General features: G+C 40.1%; 1 protein-coding gene across 1 annotated transcript in view; it reads right to left on the bottom strand.

Annotated features, from left to right (window-relative positions):
* EFHC2 (EF-hand domain containing 2) overlaps positions 1-21,514 on the bottom strand; it is a 56,373-nt gene that overhangs the window by 16,902 nt on the left and 17,957 nt on the right. Inside the window, exons 4-10 of the mRNA XM_053935079.1 lie at positions 20,346-20,569; positions 17,093-17,347; positions 15,465-15,575; positions 14,997-15,135; positions 6,396-6,561; positions 5,215-5,357; positions 969-1,165 (exon numbers count right to left, since the gene is read on the bottom strand). Of these exons, the coding sequence (XP_053791054.1) occupies positions 969-1,165; positions 5,215-5,357; positions 6,396-6,561; positions 14,997-15,135; positions 15,465-15,575; positions 17,093-17,347; positions 20,346-20,569 (1,235 nt within the window). The remainder of the gene's footprint in view (positions 1-968; positions 1,166-5,214; positions 5,358-6,395; positions 6,562-14,996; positions 15,136-15,464; positions 15,576-17,092; positions 17,348-20,345; positions 20,570-21,514) is intronic.

Raw genomic sequence — 21,514 nt, 5'->3', positions numbered from 1 at the left:
AGCATTTTACATCCACAAGCGTTTTGCAGATCTTCCTCATTGTTCCAGGGAAGGCAGATGGTGCTAGTCCACATTAATTTACAAAAAATTGCACCATTCTGCTAAAGTATAAAGCAGCAGAAGCACCCCAGCTCACAATTTATTGCTCTGCCCTCTGAAGGCAACAAGAAAAGACAATAAAACTCAATAAACACTGTAAGCTTGAATTCTTGACTGGGATATGAATTTCTAATATTACAAGGGAAATGTTTTGGTTGAAAAATGTGTATGAACCCAAAAAATCAAATTAGGACATAAAATAGCCTCATCAGTAAGACTAAATTGGATGTGTCCATGTCTTGAGTACTGAACACTGTTCCAGTCTCCACATCTCACAGTTACTTTGCAAGCACAGACTAAAAAGGCTGAGACTCTTACCTGCACAGGATTAGGCTGAGGGGGAAGAATGTCTTAGATTCACAAAATTATAAAGGTGGTGCATAAGGTGAATAGCATCTTCCCCAAACCTCAGAACAATATAACTGGCCTTGAAACTAGTAGGAGGCTGGTTTGAAACAGATAAAAGATACTTCTTTTATCAGATATTTGTTTTTCATAGCAGGCAGTGATCTTTTCAACCTACTACCACAGAAAGTTGTGGAAGCTGACAGTATCTGTAGATTCAGCAAGGGCTAGATCAACTCAGGGACAAGAGGTTCCTGAACAGCCTCAAGAAGGAATAGGCAGGGATATCCCTTGTCACAACCCCTGATGCAGACGGAGTTGATTCTGAGAAAGGAAAAGGGAATGGACAGTAAAGAGTTGCCAGACTTTCCTGCACTCCCAGCTGGCATCCCCTAAATCCATTGCTAGACAGAGAGCACTGGGCTGTGAGCCTAGGGTGAGGAAACAGGATAAATAATTCTGAAAAATATATGGATAAACCACAGTCCTGAGAGATAAGAGAAATTAACAAGCGCCTGCTTCACCTCATTTGCATTCTTCTCCATGTAGTTGAACGTGTATTCATCAGCATCCACCAAAAGAAAGTTGTGACCATGGAAACAAACTCTGGCTCCAACAAACAGATCCTGAGCCTTGTAGTATTCAGATGGCTCACTCTTAAAGAGTTCCTGCCCAGGCTTCTTAATGCGACTTCTTTCCAGGAACTTCCCACCAGCTATCCCTATGAGAATAGAATTAAAAATAATTAATTATGTCTTTACTTGGAAAAAAAACCACACACACAAAAAAAACTCCAAGTCATCAGCAAAAAGACACCCCAAACCAGATTATTTGTATTTCAATACCACATTTTGTGCTCCAATTTCCTGTCTCAGAACACTCTCTTCGCCTCCCTCTCACTGCTAAAAGGACTGTCTCTGCCAGTGTCCACAGCATTGTGGAACAGTGATATTGTGCACATTCTGTGACATGTCTCATTTGAATGCCTGCCAAACACCCTCCCTGCTTTGCTTTTCTTTACAACAGGACAGAAATGTGCCTCTTCAAATCGTTCCCATAACCCTGTTGCCAGCCTTGGAACTGGCCCTTGAGAAACCTAAGATCCAAACACTAAGATGCAGACAATTATCCTTAAACTGTTAAAAGCAGAAAAAGGGAAATAAAAATCACAACTTAAGAGAGCACTGTCCTACGAAGATTGTGAATTTTGATGTACTTTAATTCTAACTTCCTTTAAAGGGCTTTTTAATTTTTTTTTAAGATGTAGGAGTGACATGATACTGTCTTCCACACATTGTTCTGCCAATGCAATTTAACTGTGATCTGCTCTTTGCTTTGTGAGGTGGGTATGTCACATGGCTCCTTTTCACAGTATAATGATTTTCTTTGTGTCACTAGAAACTGCACGAGGTACTCAAGGGTGGGTAAGATGCTAAAAGGAACATTTCTCTTTCCTGTTTTAACTTCTGGTGTACCACAGGACTGCACTGCATGTACTAAGCTTTCTGGAAAACCTTCTGTCCTGTGTTTAGTTTCACTGGGATATGTGCCCTACAACAACTCTGGGGTTTGCTTCCTGTTGATATTTCAGCTTCCAAGCCAAAAACTAAAATCTTCCTTTAGTAACATTTAATGACGCCTTAATATCAGGTACTGATGCAAGTCCAGTAAAAAAAGGCTGATGAACAGTGTAATCAAATGCCTTATATAGTCAAAATTATAAATGATTGTGAAACCCAAAGTACTTATTAAATCAGAATTTGGAGCAGATGTCTGTCTTAATTGCTTTATTAGCACCATAAAAGACAAAAAAAACCCTTCCACTATGGTAATCATCAGATCTTGCTTGAATCAAAAAACAATTCAAATCATTAATGTGACTCTAATGTTAACACATTCCTTTTCACCCAGCTATAAAAACAAATAAGAAATTTTTAGGTTATACAATCCTAGCAACTGTTTTCAATACTTAATAGGTCTCTGTAAGATAGGAAACTCACTCTTGCCCCTCTATTTCCCTGCAATCATGCACTTATATTGGAAACCTACTTCTGTTCCATAATGGTTTTTTAAATGTTACAGGTTAATACATTACAAGTGGTATAAAGAAAAATGTCTCAAAATATCTCATTAAATTAGAGATTTTACACTGAAACCTGATAAGGAGTTTTGATGGAAATCTACAAAAGCCAGGCTTAAAGCACAAAATAAACACCACCACGAAAACCCTCTTCCATTAAGATCAGATCAGAGTCTGCAGGTGTTTGTACAGCTGTTGGCTGGGTCTTACACTGAGTAAAAAAGGGGTTGTGATCTTCTTCATGGGGAGCCAAAGTTCTCAGGCTTTGATCCCCATCTCAAGAAGTGCTTCAAGATGTCCAGCCCTGTGAATTTCATAGAGTTTCAGTGTTACTAATATTAGAGTGAAGTACTTCTCTGAAACCTTTAGGTTGCTGAAACGAGAAAACTAAGAGCAACTTACTACTTCCCTTTTAGGACTGGGATTTAAAGCATTGGGATTTGAAGCATTACTTACCAATTTGTACCAGTTCATGTAAATAAAAAGGTAACAATTCAGCCCTCTGAACCTGTGCATAAAAGGGATGGCCAAATTGTTATTTTGGATGTCTTACTCCTTTTCCTTAGCCACTATTACCTGACCTCTACAAAGCCTTCTCATTCTTAACACAGAAGAAACTCATTCACTTTTCCTTCAGACATGATGAAAATGAGGGAGGGATAGTGAGAGAAAAGAAGTAGAAAGAAAAGGAAGGTGGGAACAAACAAACTTGTGCAGACACAGGTCTTTTCCCAACTGCTGCTCTACCTCCTCCACCACGTTCCTTGCCTCTTCAATGCTGTTCTCACTAAACTCTCCAGTGGCCAGTTCTCAGCACATCCTTTCATTTCACCTTTCTACCACCTCTAAAAGTCACCTACTCCATCCATTTTAACAACCCAGGGAAGTTAAAAGTCCACTTACAGACACATGCCTTTCATATGTGCCTTGAAGCATTTGTTACTATTAGTGGGCAAATTTGCCCATTTATTTTTTCACATTATATTTGACCAGCAGTGTTCAATGGACTTCCAGGTGAAATCCCAGCACATACTCTCATTCCAAAATAAAAGGAAGGCAGGCAGCAATCTCTGGCCTGGCACTCATGCTGCTGATGGCTTGACCAGCTGACCACATCTGCTCTGCAGTGCATGGTTTGACCCTTCTCTGGGTGCTGCAGGATAAATCAGGAGTCTCACGTCACAGCTATTATTACTGAGTGTTCAAGGCTCTTTGGGGCCTTGTCTAGTTGAAATGGTGCAAAGGAGAACTTGAAGTGACTGAACAGGCAGTACACATGCTTGGGGTCCAAGATTCAAACTGTTCCCTGGATTTCTTCAATTTAACAGTGCTGCTGTAACTCTAGCACCCTTGATGTCTCTGGACATAAAAAATACCAATCATACATGTCATTCATTGGTGGAGAACTGAGCTGCTCTCGAGCCTCACAGCAACATTACATATTAAATAGATACATAAGTGTGTGCACGTGTATTTAGCTGCAACAAAAGATGTTGCATAAATTTTAGGCTGCTGGATCCCAGGAAGTCAGAAAAGTATTGATAAGAAGACACTGCTGCCATAAAAGTGATAAATCTTGATGCTGTAGTGGGGCAGGATTAACTGGGAATGCTCATCGAAGTCCTAAGGAGATACTCTACACCTTAACAAAACACTTCTGAGAGAATTGCTTGTATTTTATTTGGGGTTGAGGTCCCTAATTATGCACTCATAATGAATGTTAACTGCTTGAAACTGTTGCTGAAGATGTTTTGTGTCTTTTCACAGAAAGACATTAATCACTCCACCAGGGTCATGCGTAGCCAAATTTCCCCTGACTCTCTGAACTACAGAATGACTTCCCAACATCCTTCCCACTGCTCTGCTCTTCCATCCAGCCACAAGATACTTCAGGAAAACAAAAAGATGCTTGAAAATCACAAACCTTTTGTATTCTCAGCTGGAGGCACCCCAAAACGGACAATAGAGGCCAAAAGAATTTAAACATGACAACATTTGGTGACCATGCTCCAGCAATAAGATAAATGTGCTCAAGGAACTGAGAAGTAACAAAGCATTTATTTGTCACTTCAATACTGTCAGTTTGGCTCTTGGAATACAGTTCAGTATTGTACACAAACACGCATCCAGACTCTAGCACAGGGCGATTTCCCCTCTTCAGATGCTCAGCACTCCATGATTAATGGTAAACTATGTTAGAAAGTGTCACAGCTGTTTGGCTTTCATGAGCTGCTTCTATACAATGGATGCTGTATATGTTTCATAACACAATTTTGCAAAACAAAGGATTTAGTCTCTCATTCTTGATGTCTTGTATTTCCTATCCCTATTTATCATCAGTTACAATACTATTCCTGTATGTTATCCACAACAAAAGCAAATGTTTAAAGGTCAGATTTTCAAATTAAAATGTAATAAAAGTTCTAAGGTATTACACTTGCAGTTCCCAAAGGATATTGTGAAGTACTGCCATGCAATGGACAATGTAATCCTGAGTGAGGAAGATCATGAATTACTGTGACATCCAGCTATGCAAGATAATGCAGCAGGCTGCTGATGTAATTCCCATTGCATTTAAAAATCCATATCCCTGCTTCTGCTACTGCCGAGTCTGGCCACAATGTTTACTGCAAAGTCTAACCAAGTGAGCAGGGGAACTGGGGCTGATTAGAGACATTGCTACATCTGACCTGAGTTTCTCTCTGCATATTCAAAAATGGCAATGGTGTCATCACTCAGGAAGAAGGAAATAATGAATTTGCGATCCTTGTCCACGGTGTTGTCCGTGATGAGTTTCGCCCCATAGCGCAGTATGTTGCTGTCCATGCCATATCTAAAAAAGCAAAGAACATGTAAGAAATCAAAAACAGAGTGTGAGAAAAAAATTCACCCCTAAGAGATGCCTTCTCCTGAGTTTTGTAACATACATTAATTGTGTTATTACTGCACCAAGAAGGAAAATGGCATAAGATTCACTACTTTGTCAAAAACCATTTTCAGCTTAAATTAACAGAACCAGATAGAGTCGGTCAGACAGAAAGGAATAATTTTCAGGGGAAAATTACTTCTCTGCCACAGGTCTGGAATTAATTTTTATTCAAGTTGAGTTGCAAATCAAGCCCAAAGATTATTTCCTGAAAATTTGTAAAGGAAGAACACATTTAGGTATGTATATTTTCAAACCAAATTCTGAATAGCAATTCATACAAGAATTATCTCCCACAAATTCAGGTCCACCAGATGACCTTACTAGCTAGATATTTATTAAGTGATTGTGTTTTAAATAATTTACAGTGTCTGTATACACACTATCAATACATTCCCAAGCCTTTTCTAACTGCTTTCCTCTTTTACAAAGATTCTCCAGGTGAATCTTTAATAGGAGACTTTGCTTTTTTGCTTTGGCTTCAACAACTGCTGCTTAATAAACCATTTCATAATGGAAAGTAAAGCGTTAAAGCTTTAGTAGTGCTACAGTAAACTGCATAAAATTCAACAGACAAAAAAAAAAAGTAAGTATCAGAAAGTCAAACAAAAACAAATCTGTGTTGGTCTGCTGGATCATCCAAAATTCCTGACTAATGACTGCTCTAAGATTTCTGTCAAACTCCCACTGAAGACAGCAGAGGGAAGGAGGAAGAGGATGGAAGAGTAATAATATTTGCCTTCTCCAAAGAGAAATTTTGCAGAGTTTGCAGAAAATTGGAGTACCATGTCACTGACCCAGGCCTCATGCACCTGTCCCTTAAAAGTCTGATGAGCTGTATATTTTGCTGCTGACAAAAAAAAAAAAAGGCGTCCCCACATAACATTTATCTCCTTCACAAAAATACTATTTTTAAAAACTGAAATTATTTTTCACACAAAATACCTGTCTTTCACCAGGAATTGCCTGTAATCCTTGTGGACAGGCTTGATAACCACACCCTTACAGGAGCTCAAAGAATCTTCTTCAGAACCAAATCCATTATAAGGAGGAAGAATTTTTTCTGGTTTTGCAGGTGGTGGCATCTTATACTGAATTGGGGTGAAATCCACTGCAGCAAAGAGAGCAAGACTTATTTGTTACCGCTGTGATGAAGATATTTTACCAAGGATTTAAACTTCCAATATGAATAGTTATTAGCCTACTTCTGTAACAGACCACAGATCAAAGTCAAACCAGGATCCCTCCTACTGTTACAGGGTAGAAAAAGACTCCATAGAGCCAACAGCAAAATTATTTCTTCAAGGGTTTCAGGATTTCATCTATAATCTTAAAATGTTTGAAAAAATATCATTAAGATACACAGGGAAAAGGAAAGACAAATACAGTTTCAAAATGGGATAAAATAGTAAATTAAAAATTCTAAATTAATTTTTTAGTTTCATCCTTTGAGACAACATGATTAAGTAAACAACTATCTTATGAGTTTCCTGCCTTGTGCTTTTGGTCAGAGGAAAAAAATACATAAATAAATAAAATTTTATTCATTATTTAAAACATACATATATTAAAAGTCCTTGGTACACTAAAGCAAATAACTTCAGCCCACAACTCACTATATCCAGAGTTTTGGGAAGCTTTGTTTTTCCTCATTTTCCCCAGACTCAAGTCTTGTCATGCAGTGATCAGTGATCCTGACTATCCCAGGTACACAGCAGGAGCTGTCCTGACTGAGCAGAGGCGTATCTGGTCAGGGACCTGCACTCAATTCCCACAGAGGTACCTCCCAAAAGTGCTGATCCCCTGATTCTCATTACTTCTCTCTTGGTGAAACTCTTGTTCCATTTGGCCCCTTGCTGCACCCCTGCACTGCCCTTCTGCTGCAGGACAGCTTCCAGTGTGTTCACATAAAACTTAACAGAGGAGCTCAGTCTGCTGCTTAAATGAGGCTCATGGAAAATGGAAAGTGGGAGAGGAAAATAAGGAACTTGTATATGGGAGAAAGCAAATGGGCAGATCTGTGGAAAAAGAAGACAAGGGCCACAGGAGCACAGGATAACTCAGGTTGGACAGGACCTCGGGAGGTCTGCTCAGCAGAGGGTCTGCCTCAGGTCAGAGGAATATAAGAGATAGGAGAACAGTGTATAAAAGTGGATCCCATGAAATAAAAGTTTTTTTCACTTTAAAACTTAACTTGTCTACTCAGAAGAGAGATGGATAACCTAAACTTGTAGCATGGGTTTCAGTGCAAAGAGAGGAGGGTGACAAAACTGCTGTCACTTTGAACACTGAACTGGTTTGTGATTAAAATGTTTTAAACATGGCTATATCAGAAAATCAAAGCACAACACTCCTAAAATCTGACTTGCCTAACAGCAGTGTGAGTTGAAAAATAAAGCAAGCATTCAGGTGTCAGAGTTTTTCTTTAGCCTGAAAACAATGAGTTCTCCTTTAGCCTTTACCTCTCAGAAGAATATGGTCTGACTAAAAAAACTGATACTTTCACCTGAATCAGTCAAAAAGGGTTTTTCAAAACCACACCAACATTCTTCTCCATAAAAACTACATGTGCCCTTTCTGGGACTCAGAAGCAAAAAAGGCCAAGCCCAAAGAAAGACCATTCAGAAATCTTCAAAATAATTTTCACCATGAAAGAGTATGTATGTGTAAACATGCACCAAAATCACAGACTCATAGGATCATAGAATGGTTTGGTCTGGAAGGGACCTTAAAGATCACCTCATTCTAAACCCCCTGTCATGGACAGGGATACCTTCCACTAGACCAAGTTGCTCAGAGCTCCATCCAGCCTGCCCTTGAATAACTCCAGGAATGACAGAATCAATTAGATCATCTGAGATCATCAAGTCCAACCTATGACCAAACACCACCTTGTCAATCAGACCATGGCACTGAATGCCATGTCCTGTCTTTCCTTAAAAACCTGGTAGTGACTCCACTGCCTCCCTGGGCAGTTTATTCCCATATGTAATCACCCTTTCTGTGAAGAATGTCTTCCTAATGCCCAACCTAAACCTCCCCTGGAGCAGCTTTAGACTGTGTCCTCTCAACCTGTCACTGGTTGCCTGGGAGAAGAGCCTGAGCCCCACCTGGCTCCAACCTCTTTCAGGGACTTGTAGGGAGTGGTAAGATCCCCCAGAGCCTCCAGGCTGAACACCCCCATCTCCCTCAGTCACTCCTCACAGGATTGTGCTCCAGACCCTTCCCCAGCTCTGTTGCCCTTCTCTGGACCTGCTCTGGATGGGGCATCTGAGATTTCTCAGGACAATCTGTTCCAGTGCCTCACCAACCTCACAGCACAGAACTTCCTCTTAATATCTAATCTCAGCATGCTCTCTTTCAGCATGAAGCCATTCCCCTTGTCCTGTCACTCCAAGCCCTTGTATAGTCTCTCTCCATTTTTCTTGTCTGTTCTCTCCAGGTCCTGGAAGGCCACATTTAGGTCACCCCAAAGCCTTCTGAACTGCCCAATTCTCCGAGCCATTGTCCATAGGAGAAGTGCTAATCAGCTTGGTGCCTCCTCTAAACTCTTTCCAACAGTTCCATTTCCTGGGACCCCAGGGCTGGATGCAGCACTGCAGGTGGGGTCTCAGAAGAGTGGAGCAGAGAGGCAGAATCCTCCCTTCACCTGCTGCCCACGGTGCTTTGGATACAGCCCAGCACACCCCTGACCTCTTGGCTGAGAGGGCACATGGCCAGGGCACGTCCAGCCCCTCATCCCCCAGCACCCTCAAGTCCTTCTCTGCCTGGATACTCTGGATCTGCCCATCCTGCAGCCTGGATTGATACTGGGGATTGCCTTAGCCCAGATGCAGCACCTTGAACTTGTTCTTATTAAATCTCATGAGATTCCCGTTAAACTCCATGAGATCCCCTATTTCCTAAGCATTCTTTATGACCAAAATACCACATTTTCATAGCTGCACAGCGTGTGCTTGACACAGGCAATTCCTGATACCATAAACAGGGAGCCTATAAATCGGCATAGATGGAGCGGGGAAACAAACACCGATGCCTACAGGCGCTGAGCACCGCAGATAGCACACAGGATACCCCGGCGACATTCCCGCTGGATTCTCCGCTGGATTCCTGGCTGGAATGCCACTGAATTCCCGGCGAGATTCCCGCTAGATTCCCAGCTGGATTCCCGCTGGATTCCCACTGAATTCCCGCTGGCTTCCCCGCTGGATTCCCGAGTCCCGCGCCGGGAGCGGCACCGGGAACGGCGGCTCCGCGCTCCCACAGCGCCACCCGGTGGCGGCGCGGCAGAGGCGGCGGGGGCGGATGCTGCTCCTCCGCCCCAGCGCTCGGTTTCAATCAGGATCGTGGAACGGCGGATTCTGGCAGACACAAGCCCCGCCTCTCTGCTCAGGTGTCACGGGTCCTTCCAGAAGCGCTCGGGATACCGGGGCACCCTGGCCGCAGAGGACAAGAAGCTCCTGTGTTTACATGCTGGTCACAGTCTGCACATTCACACCCACTCACAAGGCATTAACTAAGAGACGCTAAAGCATTTCCCCTTTTGTAAACATTAGCACATGTGGATGAAAATTAGATTTATAAACTAGAAGGAAATTGTAAATTAAGAGGAATAGTGTTTTATCCCTGGAGGATGTGTTGAATACCTCTCAAGTGAAGCTTGGAATAAGTGAAATCCAAAGGGAAGTTCAGCCCTTTGATTCCCATCCCTGAAGTAAAACAGACTTGTGTCATAGAATCATAGAATCACTAATTTTAGAAAAGACCTCTGAGATCACCAATTCCAACCATTAACCCAGGTCTACCACTAAGCCATGTCCCCAAGTACCACATCTACACATTTTTTGAACACTTCCAGAGATGGTGACTACACTCCACTACTTCCCTGGACAGTCTGCTCTACCTTGGCAACCCTTTCAGTCATTAAATGGTTCCTAATATCCAATATATACCCCCTCTGAGGCTGTTTCATCTTGTCTTGTTGCCTGAGACAAGAGACCAACCCTCACCTGTCTATATTCACTAAAAAGAAAAATACAAATATCCAGCCTTGTGTCACCTATATTTTCCAAGATTTTAAAGGATTGTATATTCATATTCTCTCCTGTGAATGAGGAAATTCGGAAAGAAATTGCCATGGAGAAATACAGGTTACAAAACTAGTCAAAAACTCATTTTGGGAACTTGTGAAGAGCCAGCTACCCAAGCTCAAAACTCATTTCATCTTTACTCTGCCACACAGCATTAGAGCAGAATCAGACAGCTGGCACTTTCATACAAAATGCACTCTTCTCAAGGTGATCACTGGTGTTTAAGAAAATTACCTCTGTCCAGTCTAGAAAAGGAATCAATTCTCACTTCTTCCAGGCTGTAACATTTTCAGTGTAAATTTACAGTGGGTACAGAGTAAAGTGAAAGTCTGGGATTACAAATTTCTACTTCCAGAAAGAATAGCACAGGTATTTTTGCCATGTATATTTTCATCCCTTGTTACGGCAGTAACTTGGGGGGTTATTTCACCTCGTTTATCAAACATGGACCACATACTTGTAGCTTTCTCAGGGCTTCAAAACCTGAGCGAGATTGGAACAAGCACCGGGAACAGCAAGAAACAAAACAGCTCCAGCCACATCTTTAGCATATAAACAATCTGAAGACAGCAAAGCCTTCTTAGTAAGAAAAACTAAATTCCTCATGAAGAATTTATTGCTAGAGAGGCAGCATTAAACCAGCTTGAATGAGCTTGTCAGCTTTCAATTTCAATATACATTCTGAGATTTTGATATAGAGTGTGAGATTACCTTCTGCCCTCATTGAAGAACTTCAGGAAAACTCTCATGTGTTAGATAAGACCATATTTCAAGGAAGAGCCAAGTGCTATATACTTTGGATTAGAATGATAACTATACTGCATATCAGGCTTTAGAAGCAGGAAAGAAATTCTACCTTCAGAAGAAGAGGACAGGCACCTCTGAGCATTAAAGCCAGGAACAGGAAAGAGAAATCCCACTAGACTTGGACAATATAGAGAGGTGGTGATAACCTGGGGAGATGGCAGTTAGCATAGCATTCTCTATACATCAGAGAAGATGTACGACAAACAGCTGAGACTTTCTAGTGACAGTCTGCTTCACAACTGAGGTAAGAAGTAAAGTAAGAAGGCAAAAAAAAAGCATGTCCACGACTTTTACATGCTGGAATTAGTGCTCACAGAACTGTTCATGCAGCTGAAACATGACAGCGTTTATCCTGATTCAAAGAAAATCTCCATTTACGGTCTTACTTCTTAATGATTATTACAGTTACCTGGGCAAAAAAAAAGGAATCTATATATGCACAAGTAAATTTAGAAGCTGCTGCTGTCTCCACCACGTGTAGTGGAGAGGTTAAACACCAGAGACACTGACCTCTGACGAGCCTAGTGAAAATTGGCAGCAGGCTTTAGTGCCCCGCTGAGGGGAAAGCAAGGAGTCAGCTGTTATCCCCGTTATCCAGGAGCAGCTGCCTGGCCAAAAGCACACGGCCCTGCCCCGGCAGCGGGTCAGGGCCGGAGCCTGAGAAATGAGGGGGTGGGAGGGGTGGAGAGCCTGCACAGCACAGGGATTGCAGGGTGCTCTGAAAAGCCTCAGCAGCCAGGCTTGGGAGGTGCTGGGACAGGGAAGAAAAAGCTGTAGGAAACCAGATTTTCCTGGTTTTGTTCCATCTTGAGTAATCTGTTATTTAAGAAAGAATACTTTATACTCTGTGCTAAGATACTGTATTAAGTGAGAAGGACAAGTACCAGCTTCCCCCCACTGCACATCAGCCTGTTTCCCATTCCAGCAGGGCGACCACAACACCTACATGGCCACAGAGTCTTTTTCTCCTCCTCTGAGGCTGCACTAGCAAGTCTGGACAGGTAACTTCACGCATGAATGCATTTTCTCTTGCATTCATAGTACTTCTAGGTGACAGTAATGCCAAGAGCTTCCTACTGAAGCTTTAGCTTAAGAGCATTAGCTACATTCATCAATGGAGAAACTCCGCTTTTCACAAACATATTAATATAGGCAAACCCCACATTAGAAATATATCATGTTCTTCAGGAGAAATCTAAACTACTCTTCATTCTCCTAAAAGGCAAATTCTGTGGGCAAGAAACTTGTGCTGAAACTGCAGACTCAAAAATAAATGTCAGCTTCTTTAATGGCTTTGGCAGAAGAGTATAAATTGAAGGGGAGTAATATAAAAGCACAACAACAAAACAGCTGGATTGGTGCCATGAGGTGCTGAGAACTGTGCCTTGATGTAAGAACTAATTTATCCACTTGCTTACTCTTGCTCAAGTAAATGGTCTCCCTGGACTGGAACTGCAATTAAGTTCGTTCCAGTTTTAATTGGATGGGAGTGGAATTCTGAGCACTTTGTGGGACTGAGCCCACTGAGAGTACCTTGTACATCCACAGACACACACAAAATGTGTAAATCACTAAGAGTAAAAGGTGAACATTCACTAGTTCTCTCTAAAAGTCTGCTTTTAAGCCAAAAGCTACCCTGGTCTACTGATTTTACTCCTGGTCCCTTCCAGTTAAAAAGTCATACCTACATTTTTTTTAATCCTTGTGGGGAAAGCAGGGAAGAATTTTACAGCCAAGTGTGTGAATCCCTTAGCTCTAACAAAGTATTGTCTGTGAACAAGACAGGTTGCATCAAGATGGATGGTTTTCCATATCAGCCAGAGTCTTTGCCATCATATATGCTTAAAAGTATGTGTAAAACACTTCCCAGTTTCCCAAAGGTCTCAGCTAGAGCACATCTTCGTGTGTCTGGTGTCAATGAGGCAGAGAAACTGGAGAGAGCACTGAGAAAAATTATCACAGTTATAAAAGAATGGACTATAGAGAAAGACTGAAATGTTTTCCCTTAGCAGCAAATGGCCTGGGATGGGGGCAGGGGAGTAAGGTTTTGTATTGGAATAATGTTCAGATATGTACGAGGTTATTAAAAGAGAATACTGAGCAGTTATTCCCCAAGTCCAACAGAGATAAGAGAAAAAATTTACTCATATCAGTTTACACAAACCAGCTTCAGACTAGTTTTTAAGCAGCATTTTTAACTATGAGGTTAGGACAAGATACCTCAGGAGGCAAAGAAATCTCCTTTACTGCAGAACAGGAACAGACTAGACCACCGACAGTTTTCTAGAATTCTGCACATCAGCAACTTCTGAATTCCCCTAACTGGTAAACCACCTAACTTTAAACATCGAGAGACATAAGAAGTAATTACTGAGCCAGCATTAGAGGAGGGGAAGGGCCTTTGCATTTGTGTGTCACTTGGTTGTTTGATCCAGGATGGTCAGCTGCATTTCATTTATTGCCTGCCCTGAGTAAGAAATCCCCATTCTCTGTTCCGGATAATTTGCTCAAACAGAGGATATTGCTGCCAAAAAACAGCAGTGGTTTTGCCTGAAGAAATTCCCAGAGCAGAACCCCCTATTTTGCATTTCTAGAGTTAAATTTGCTATTATTACAGGTAATACCATGGCTATTGTATATGGCTTCCTCACACACTGGCAAGATCAGGTTTACTTCGGTACAGACATGCCAAGGTATTATTGAAAAAGTCCTAATGAGAAATATTTTGCCAAATAATAAATCTAGTGTTTGAATGGCAATGCTACACCACTTAATTCCCCCAATGCAGCAGACCAGCTCTGATATACACACATCTATCTGATCACAAGGTAACAGAAATAGTCCGCTCAGGTGTTTTATATTCAGAGTGGCAGGGAAAGGCCATAGTAGGATTCTTCCAACCATCTCTGAATAGCCAGATGCTCAGCTATATTTATTGAATGAATAAACTGACAGAAAATAACTAAGTCATTTTTGCAGGAAGATGTCCATGATGAAACCATTAGCAAGTTTGACTGGGGACATTCAAAGACAGATAAATGAAACCCCCTATTGTTATTCATTTCCAAAATGCTTTTCCATAATGGACATAGTTGCTAAATCTTTCCAGAATTTAGTACTGAAACTTCACAAGATACACATTCTAATGGTCCAGAATACACAAAACTGCATTGTAAAAACCAATGATATGATAGACTAAAACTGCCGTGATAGAAAATCTTATTATGTGAGGATTCTGACATCCATATAAAATGAAATATAAGGGAGAATAATTGAGCTCATTCTATTTACCCACTTACTATATGCTCTTTATTATTTTCTGACTGCAAACACAGCTATTGGAAGGGAAGGGGAAAGAACAAGAAATGCCAGTCTATCTATTTGACTGTTTTGTCACTGTAGTTTTCAAATAGAGGCATTAGGAGCAGAACACATACGTTATATGCTAGTTTTCAAGGGAGCAATGTATAAGAAAGCCCTTCTGGATTACCTGCAAAATTACTGCTTTGCTGCTAACAGCCTACAAAAGATTGTTATTGCTAAAGGTTTTTAATGAACATATTTTGTCAGTAATAAAATTTGAAGACAGCTCTGCTAAATTTGGAAGTAGAAAAATGCTCATAAGGAAAGGATAATAATCACTACTTACCAATTCCATACTTTTTCCTGTAATGTTCTTTAGTGAATTCATCACAATCACAAAGTAATATTTGCCTTCCCCAAACATTAATTACTGCCCCTATTTTCAAGTCACTGTCTTTGTAAAATTCCCGATGCACTGCTCCTGTCTAATAAAAGAAGGAACATTTATACAGTAGTTCCATAAATCTCAGAATCACACAACCTTTGTTAAAACCCAGGTCATTTAGTGTGTGTGATTTAACACATAACCTTCAAAGTCCATTGGCAAGTATATTTCACCCCATGTTAAGCTCCTTCACTTTTACAAATGTGGGATTTACATACAGTAAATCTTAGTAGTTCTCATTTGAGCTACTCTCCAGTGGCAACACAATTTCATAAATAACTCTCTTTGTGGCAGAGGATAACAACCATAGAAATTACAAAAACTACGATAAAGATATTCAACAGCTAGAGGCACTCAATAATTTCTGACCTGCAGAACGTCCCGAATGTAATAGCCTTTGTTTCTTTCTGACTTTCCCAACACATTGAGCAGAGTGTAATTGGTGATGGTGCCTGGATGATATGGACCATCAGGAGCATTCTGTGAGGAAAGAGACCAACTCTTCAGAAATATGGGTGACAGTGAAGAAAGAGAATTCTGCTACCTAAGAACCAGCAGGTTTGTTATGCACTGGCTGTTATTGTAGTATTTTCTGGGAGTATTTTTAGTAAATTCTAAGATTCTAGTACTAAACCTAAAAGCCAAAGGTTATATTCCAAAAGCCAGAATGTACATATGCCAGAAGCAGCATTCAGAATCTCACTCTCTTTTGGAAGCAAACAGAAAGCAAAGGTCAGCATACCCAAAGTACCACATCGTTGTCAACATCTGCTCTAAAGAATATTATTTTGATTGGTAATAATTATAAAAACATGCAAAGAACCATCAGAATTGGTCCTATCCACTACACAAACACGAGATTCAGGTCAGCATGATTCTGTTTGCAAAGATGTGGTTTTGTTTCTATTGTTAGTTTTAAAATTACAGAAGTAATTTATCCCAGTAATATCAAACTTTATATATATTTATGTCACATTTCTTTAAATTATGAATAAACTGCTGATGCAAGGTAATTAAAATTAGTTACTTTGTCTTACCACCTCTCCTAACCCCTCAGCTTTTGATTCCTCTGCTGCCATTATCAAAATTTCCAGGAAAAGGCCAATCCTTAAAATTGCAACATGCACCTCAGTGTTCCAAGGGGTCTGATAGCATAGAGCCACTGCTAAACCAGCATCTCAGAACACAAGACTTACAAGGTGAGAAAAGTGTAATATTTTGCTAGTAGGTTTTTATTACAAAATCTCATGTACATCTATGGTATCACAAATAGATTATCAGTGTTAGAAGCAAAGCAGGAAAAGACTCCCAGTATTTTATTCCATCTGTTGGCTGATGTTATTCTACCATCAGGATCTGTCAGGAGTGATAGAGAAGTGTATCCAGATCAGCAATTTTATAATCATAACAGGTTACAGAGGATACAAACCTTTTGAAGATTTCTCTGAGTGGAGCCTTTCTCATGATTAATGCTCAAGAAAACTTATTGATGGATTCCTATTGATTTTAATTGGATTTGTTTAATGTCCCAAACCCAGAAACTCAATTTTAAGAAATCACACCAGATTTGCTATGAAGAGGTAATGTTACAGAATACTAAAACTGACTTTTCCAAAGGCTGCAAATGTAAGTCATAGATCAAATCTGAATTCACCTCATTTTTACATCAGCTTATCAACATTAATTTTCTTGTCTTCTGTTATTGCAGAGTTTTGTTAATACAGTTACCTTACTACATTAATATAGGAGAAAGAAAATCATAAGGCATGTCTGTGACTAAATGCTCCTTTTAGTTTAAGCATGGCAAGCCTAAAGATATTTTTCCATCACTTATTAATTTACTACACAAGTATGTGTGCAAAACCTAAATCATGCAATTATGATTAATACTCTGAAAACACTTTCTAAACATCATTACAATCCTAATACAGGATTTTCAAATCAAGGCATTCAATATTTCTTAATTAGTGGAAGAATTTGAAATTTTCATTGCTCACCTTTGGAAGCTTATCTCTTTTGAGGAAATACGGAACTATGTCCCGGCCTGAGTTTAATGGTAAAATTTCTCTTATATCAATAGTATCATCAGACAAATAATAACGAAGAACAAGTTCCCTTGGGTCAGAAAGCTGCGATTCCGGGTCATTCCACACACAAGAAAACCCCAAAACTTGTCCATCAAACTCCAGAAATTGTTTCAAAGTGTCAAAGCGCTCATAAGGGTGCAAAGGATTCGTGCTCACCAGATGTCTCTGGTAAAGGAGAAATTAAGAGAAATAGGTTTTTAATTATTTACCCCTAAAAACAGGATCACAACTGCATGGTGCTGTCTAACCTTAGAACATGGGTTTAGGATTTTCAAATGACACTACACCATTACAATACATGAAATATGATTTATGCCATTATCAGAGAAGTATTTACAGGGTTGCTGTGCCCTCAGAAAAAAACATAAAAACTATTTTGGATTGGTTTTAATCCTTGTTTTTCTTGCAACAAGGTCCTCTAGATCAGAGAAATGTTAAATTATTTACAGCACAGCTCATATTTTCAAGAAACTGCCTGTGGTAATCAGATGACTAGAACTCCAAATAGCATCACTCTTCCTGATTTACTTCCTTAAAAATGATTTCTTACAGATAATGTGGGGTAAAGAATCAATTTATTCTTTTCCCTTTGGCATTTTCTGTCGTTCAACTTTAAAACATAGATTTTTAACTTTTGATTCATGTTACACAGTTGGCAGATACTGGGTATGTTTGTTCTCCTCTCAAAACACACCCATGGGTCTGATAAGGAACAGCAAATGTTCAACTAAACATATTTTCCAGCTCATGTGACAAGGTGCTTCCTGCAGTCATGGTTGCTGCAAAACCAGTAGCAGTGGGTTAAACTGGGTCCCAGGATGCTGATCCAGTCCAAGGACTGCATTTCTATACTGTTAGTTCACATATATAAATGGTGACCTGAACAGAGTGTTTTTCATAAGTCAAAATCCACATGACCAAAGCGCACTAAAAGGGACAAGATAATCCTTCTCATCTACAAAATTGCTTCCAAAGAAGAATGGTGACAGACATTGACGAGACAATGTGAGCTGAACTGTCTGAAAAGGAAAAAAGTTGACTGTGGACAATTTATATTGTTGTCTAAATTTCTCTTTATTCGCTAACACACCTTCTGGCCTTAAAAATCTGAGAGGGAAAAGAACCATTCTTTCAGAGCATCAAATCTTAAAATAAGGAGAGCAGAACCAAGTTATTTATCTTCCCAGTCCTTCCCTCCTTCCTCACCCTTGAAGATGCAATAGGCAACAAAACACAGCCACAGAACCAGATAACACCAGATTCCATCCATGGAATACCACCTCCAAAAATACAGAAGGAATTTCTTCATGGAAAGAGTTCTTAAGCATTGGAAGGAGATGCCCAGGGAAGTGGTGGAGGCCCCATCCCTGGAGGTGTTCAAGGAACACATGGATGTGACACTCAGTGCTCTGGTCTGGGTGACAAGGTGGGGATTGGTCACAGGTTGGACTTGATGATCTCAGAGGTCTTTTCTAACCTAAATGGTTCTGTAATTCTGTGAAATATGTGTCTAAATGGTTTACTGCACTTTCCACTGGCCTCATTTTCTATCCCATCTTGTTCCTTACCTTCCTTCATACCTTCATTTTCTGGCCATGTACTAGAAGTCTAGTGAAAACCAATTATTTTTGCTCAAAGTAGCCCAGAGCAATCAAAAAAAAAAAAAAAAATTACCTTCCACAAATTAGGTGGTAATTTTTTTCACACTAAAAGTGAAAGCATAAGGCAGCCAGAATTTGCTAAATTACTTTTCTGGACTTTCTCAACAACTGACAACATGAAGACATAGATTTTAGTAATTTTTGTCTTCTGAAACTCATGTTTCTCAAACATTTTCCCCCCTCTCCATTCTCTTTGGGGATTGTTATGCCCAATTCTTGAATGTTTTGCTTGTTGTTCAAAAAATTTTAAAACATAAGTGGGTTATGCAGTACCATACATAATGTTGACACAGTCTGACAGTATCAAGATAACTCAGCATGTGTTTATATACACAGCTGTTACCTACAGGGGCTGAGTAAGGGAAAAGAAACCCATGGCCAGGCTGAGTCACCACAACACAGAGCCAGATGTATTACAAATGCTGCTTTTCACTGGGGGACTGCACAAGCCTGGCAGCATGAATGAAGAGAAACTAACTTGTTGGCCTGAGAGTGCCTCAGAGGCAGGGAAATTGTCCTACACATCTCAGGCACAGGCACCTTCCATTACTGCTGCTGAGACCCGCAGCAGTTTTCTCACTGGGAGCACTGAGGATGCCACAGACACAGGGAGTACTTGCTGCTTTCAGAGGACCTGGCTGGATCTGTCACAACAGGCTGCATATTATGGGCCAACAGTCCTAAGAGTCAGGTCAAGTGCCATTTGCACTCATATTAATCAAGAAAAACAGAACTGAAAGAAACTTGTCATTATTCACAACAGAGAACATCATTCCCATTACTATTCCCAGAGGGGAAAAAATAAATAAAAACAAACAACCAATCCAACAACCAATTCAAAGGGGATTCCACATAGTATCTAGGAGTTGTGAGTGAGACTTCTGGAGATATGTGTTTGTGTATATGTGATCCCATACACTTACAAAAGAGGGAGGCAAATAAAACCTCGCAAGTCTTAAAACTGCAGAACACTGGGTTCTGTATGGCAGAAGAATTTGCTTTACAAATGTAAAAAGCTGTTAAAAACATGCTGGAGTAGAGATGAAAGATAACATATGAATAGAAGAAAAGAGTCTGCAGGAAGCCATGGGTGGGTTGGAACCACAATTCCAATTAGATCTTCCTTTAAACACTTTAAAAGTCTTCATTATGATTAGATTAGCTCAAGCAAAATCATAAGTAGAACATGTAAATTACAGTAGAACATGTAATAGGTACACCTTTTTTTCTTTTCAGTTCGATACTGAAAGGCTTATATTATTTTTCCTAATTAATTTTATTCTGTTTTAAAAAGTGTGCGAACACATCAAGAGAAAATTATTTATACAGTACAATGAGCCACATACCAAAATTTTTAAATCCAAGTTTTCTCTTGGGATTTACTATGTTGAAATAGCTAGTTTCTATTTGATACTAAAGAAATAATGTAATGCATATAACTAATATGCATTCAAATCAAGTTTTATTCAAATCAAGTTTTCACCACTGCTGCCCCTCCTGACCTTTTGCCGCTCTGTGGTGTATGGGTCGTCTGGACGGCTTGCAGGAGGATTTAATCTGATTCCTATCTTCCTCAGGAAATTTTTTGTGTACAGGTCACAATCTATGATCTTGTATTTTCGGCCATAAAAGGTTACTTCTGTGTTGATATTGAAATGATACATAGTATAGAACTGATCCTCATGAGGAGGTGGCAGTGGAATCTGCTGCCGTCGAACAATAGTTCCTGTAAAACAGAGTAAATTCATTAAGTAAACAATATTTGCTCTAAGGATCCTGACAGAACTAGGTTTAGAGAAGAAAAACCTGCCTTAGCAGAGAAAAAAGCATGACTTATCAAGGGACATTGAACTGAGCTTCCTTAAGGAGCACATGGAAAGTAGAGACAAGAGAGGTGAGTTGGGCTGATTGTTGGTCTGAAGCAAATAATCCATCTCAAAAATACAGAGCCACAACCTCACAACCCACAGTCTCACAGGAACATTATCCAAAAGAGAAAGAAAAGAGAGAAAAAAAGAGAGATATTTTAACTTTGACAAAGGAATCAAATACTTAAAATTTTCTTATTCATAGTCTTTAAATGAAAGGACTGTTATCCTGGCAGCATCAAATTTTATTACTTTTTGAAGATTAAAAGACATTAAAAGACAAGGAAACTGCTATTGGCCTATCAGCCGAAAACTCTCAAACCCATTGATGAATTGGGTGATGCTTCAAAAGTACTCACTACTTGTGAGCAAGAGACTGGAGCATCTTTCAAATGAGGAAAGGTTGAGAGAGATGGGTCTGTTCAGTCTGGAACAGAGACGACTCAAGGTGGGGAAAATGTATCAAAGTTTGCAGATACCTGATGGGAAGGAATGAAGAAGGTGGAGCCAGGCTCTTCTCCATGGTGCCCACTGGCAGGATAACAGCAAATTAAAAGGTACAAAATTCTAGCAGAGCACACAAACCCACCTTTTTACTGTGAGGGTGATCAAATACTGGAACAGGCTCTCTAAAAGGGTTGCAAAGTCTCCATTCTCAGAGAAACCCAAAAGGACATGGCCCTGGGCATCTGTCTAAAGCTGATTCTGCTTGGAGCAGGGGCATGAACTAGAAAGTCTTAAGGTATCTCTTCCAACCTCAGTGATTTAGGGATACCACAAGTATTTCAGAAATAACTTATAGG

The sequence above is a fragment of the Vidua chalybeata genome, chromosome 2, assembly GCF_026979565.1.
Source record: "Vidua chalybeata isolate OUT-0048 chromosome 2, bVidCha1 merged haplotype, whole genome shotgun sequence".
NCBI lineage: Eukaryota > Metazoa > Chordata > Aves > Passeriformes > Viduidae > Vidua > Vidua chalybeata.
The sequence above is the reverse complement of the archived record's forward strand: the minus strand, read 5'-3'. Positions and strand labels throughout refer to the sequence as shown.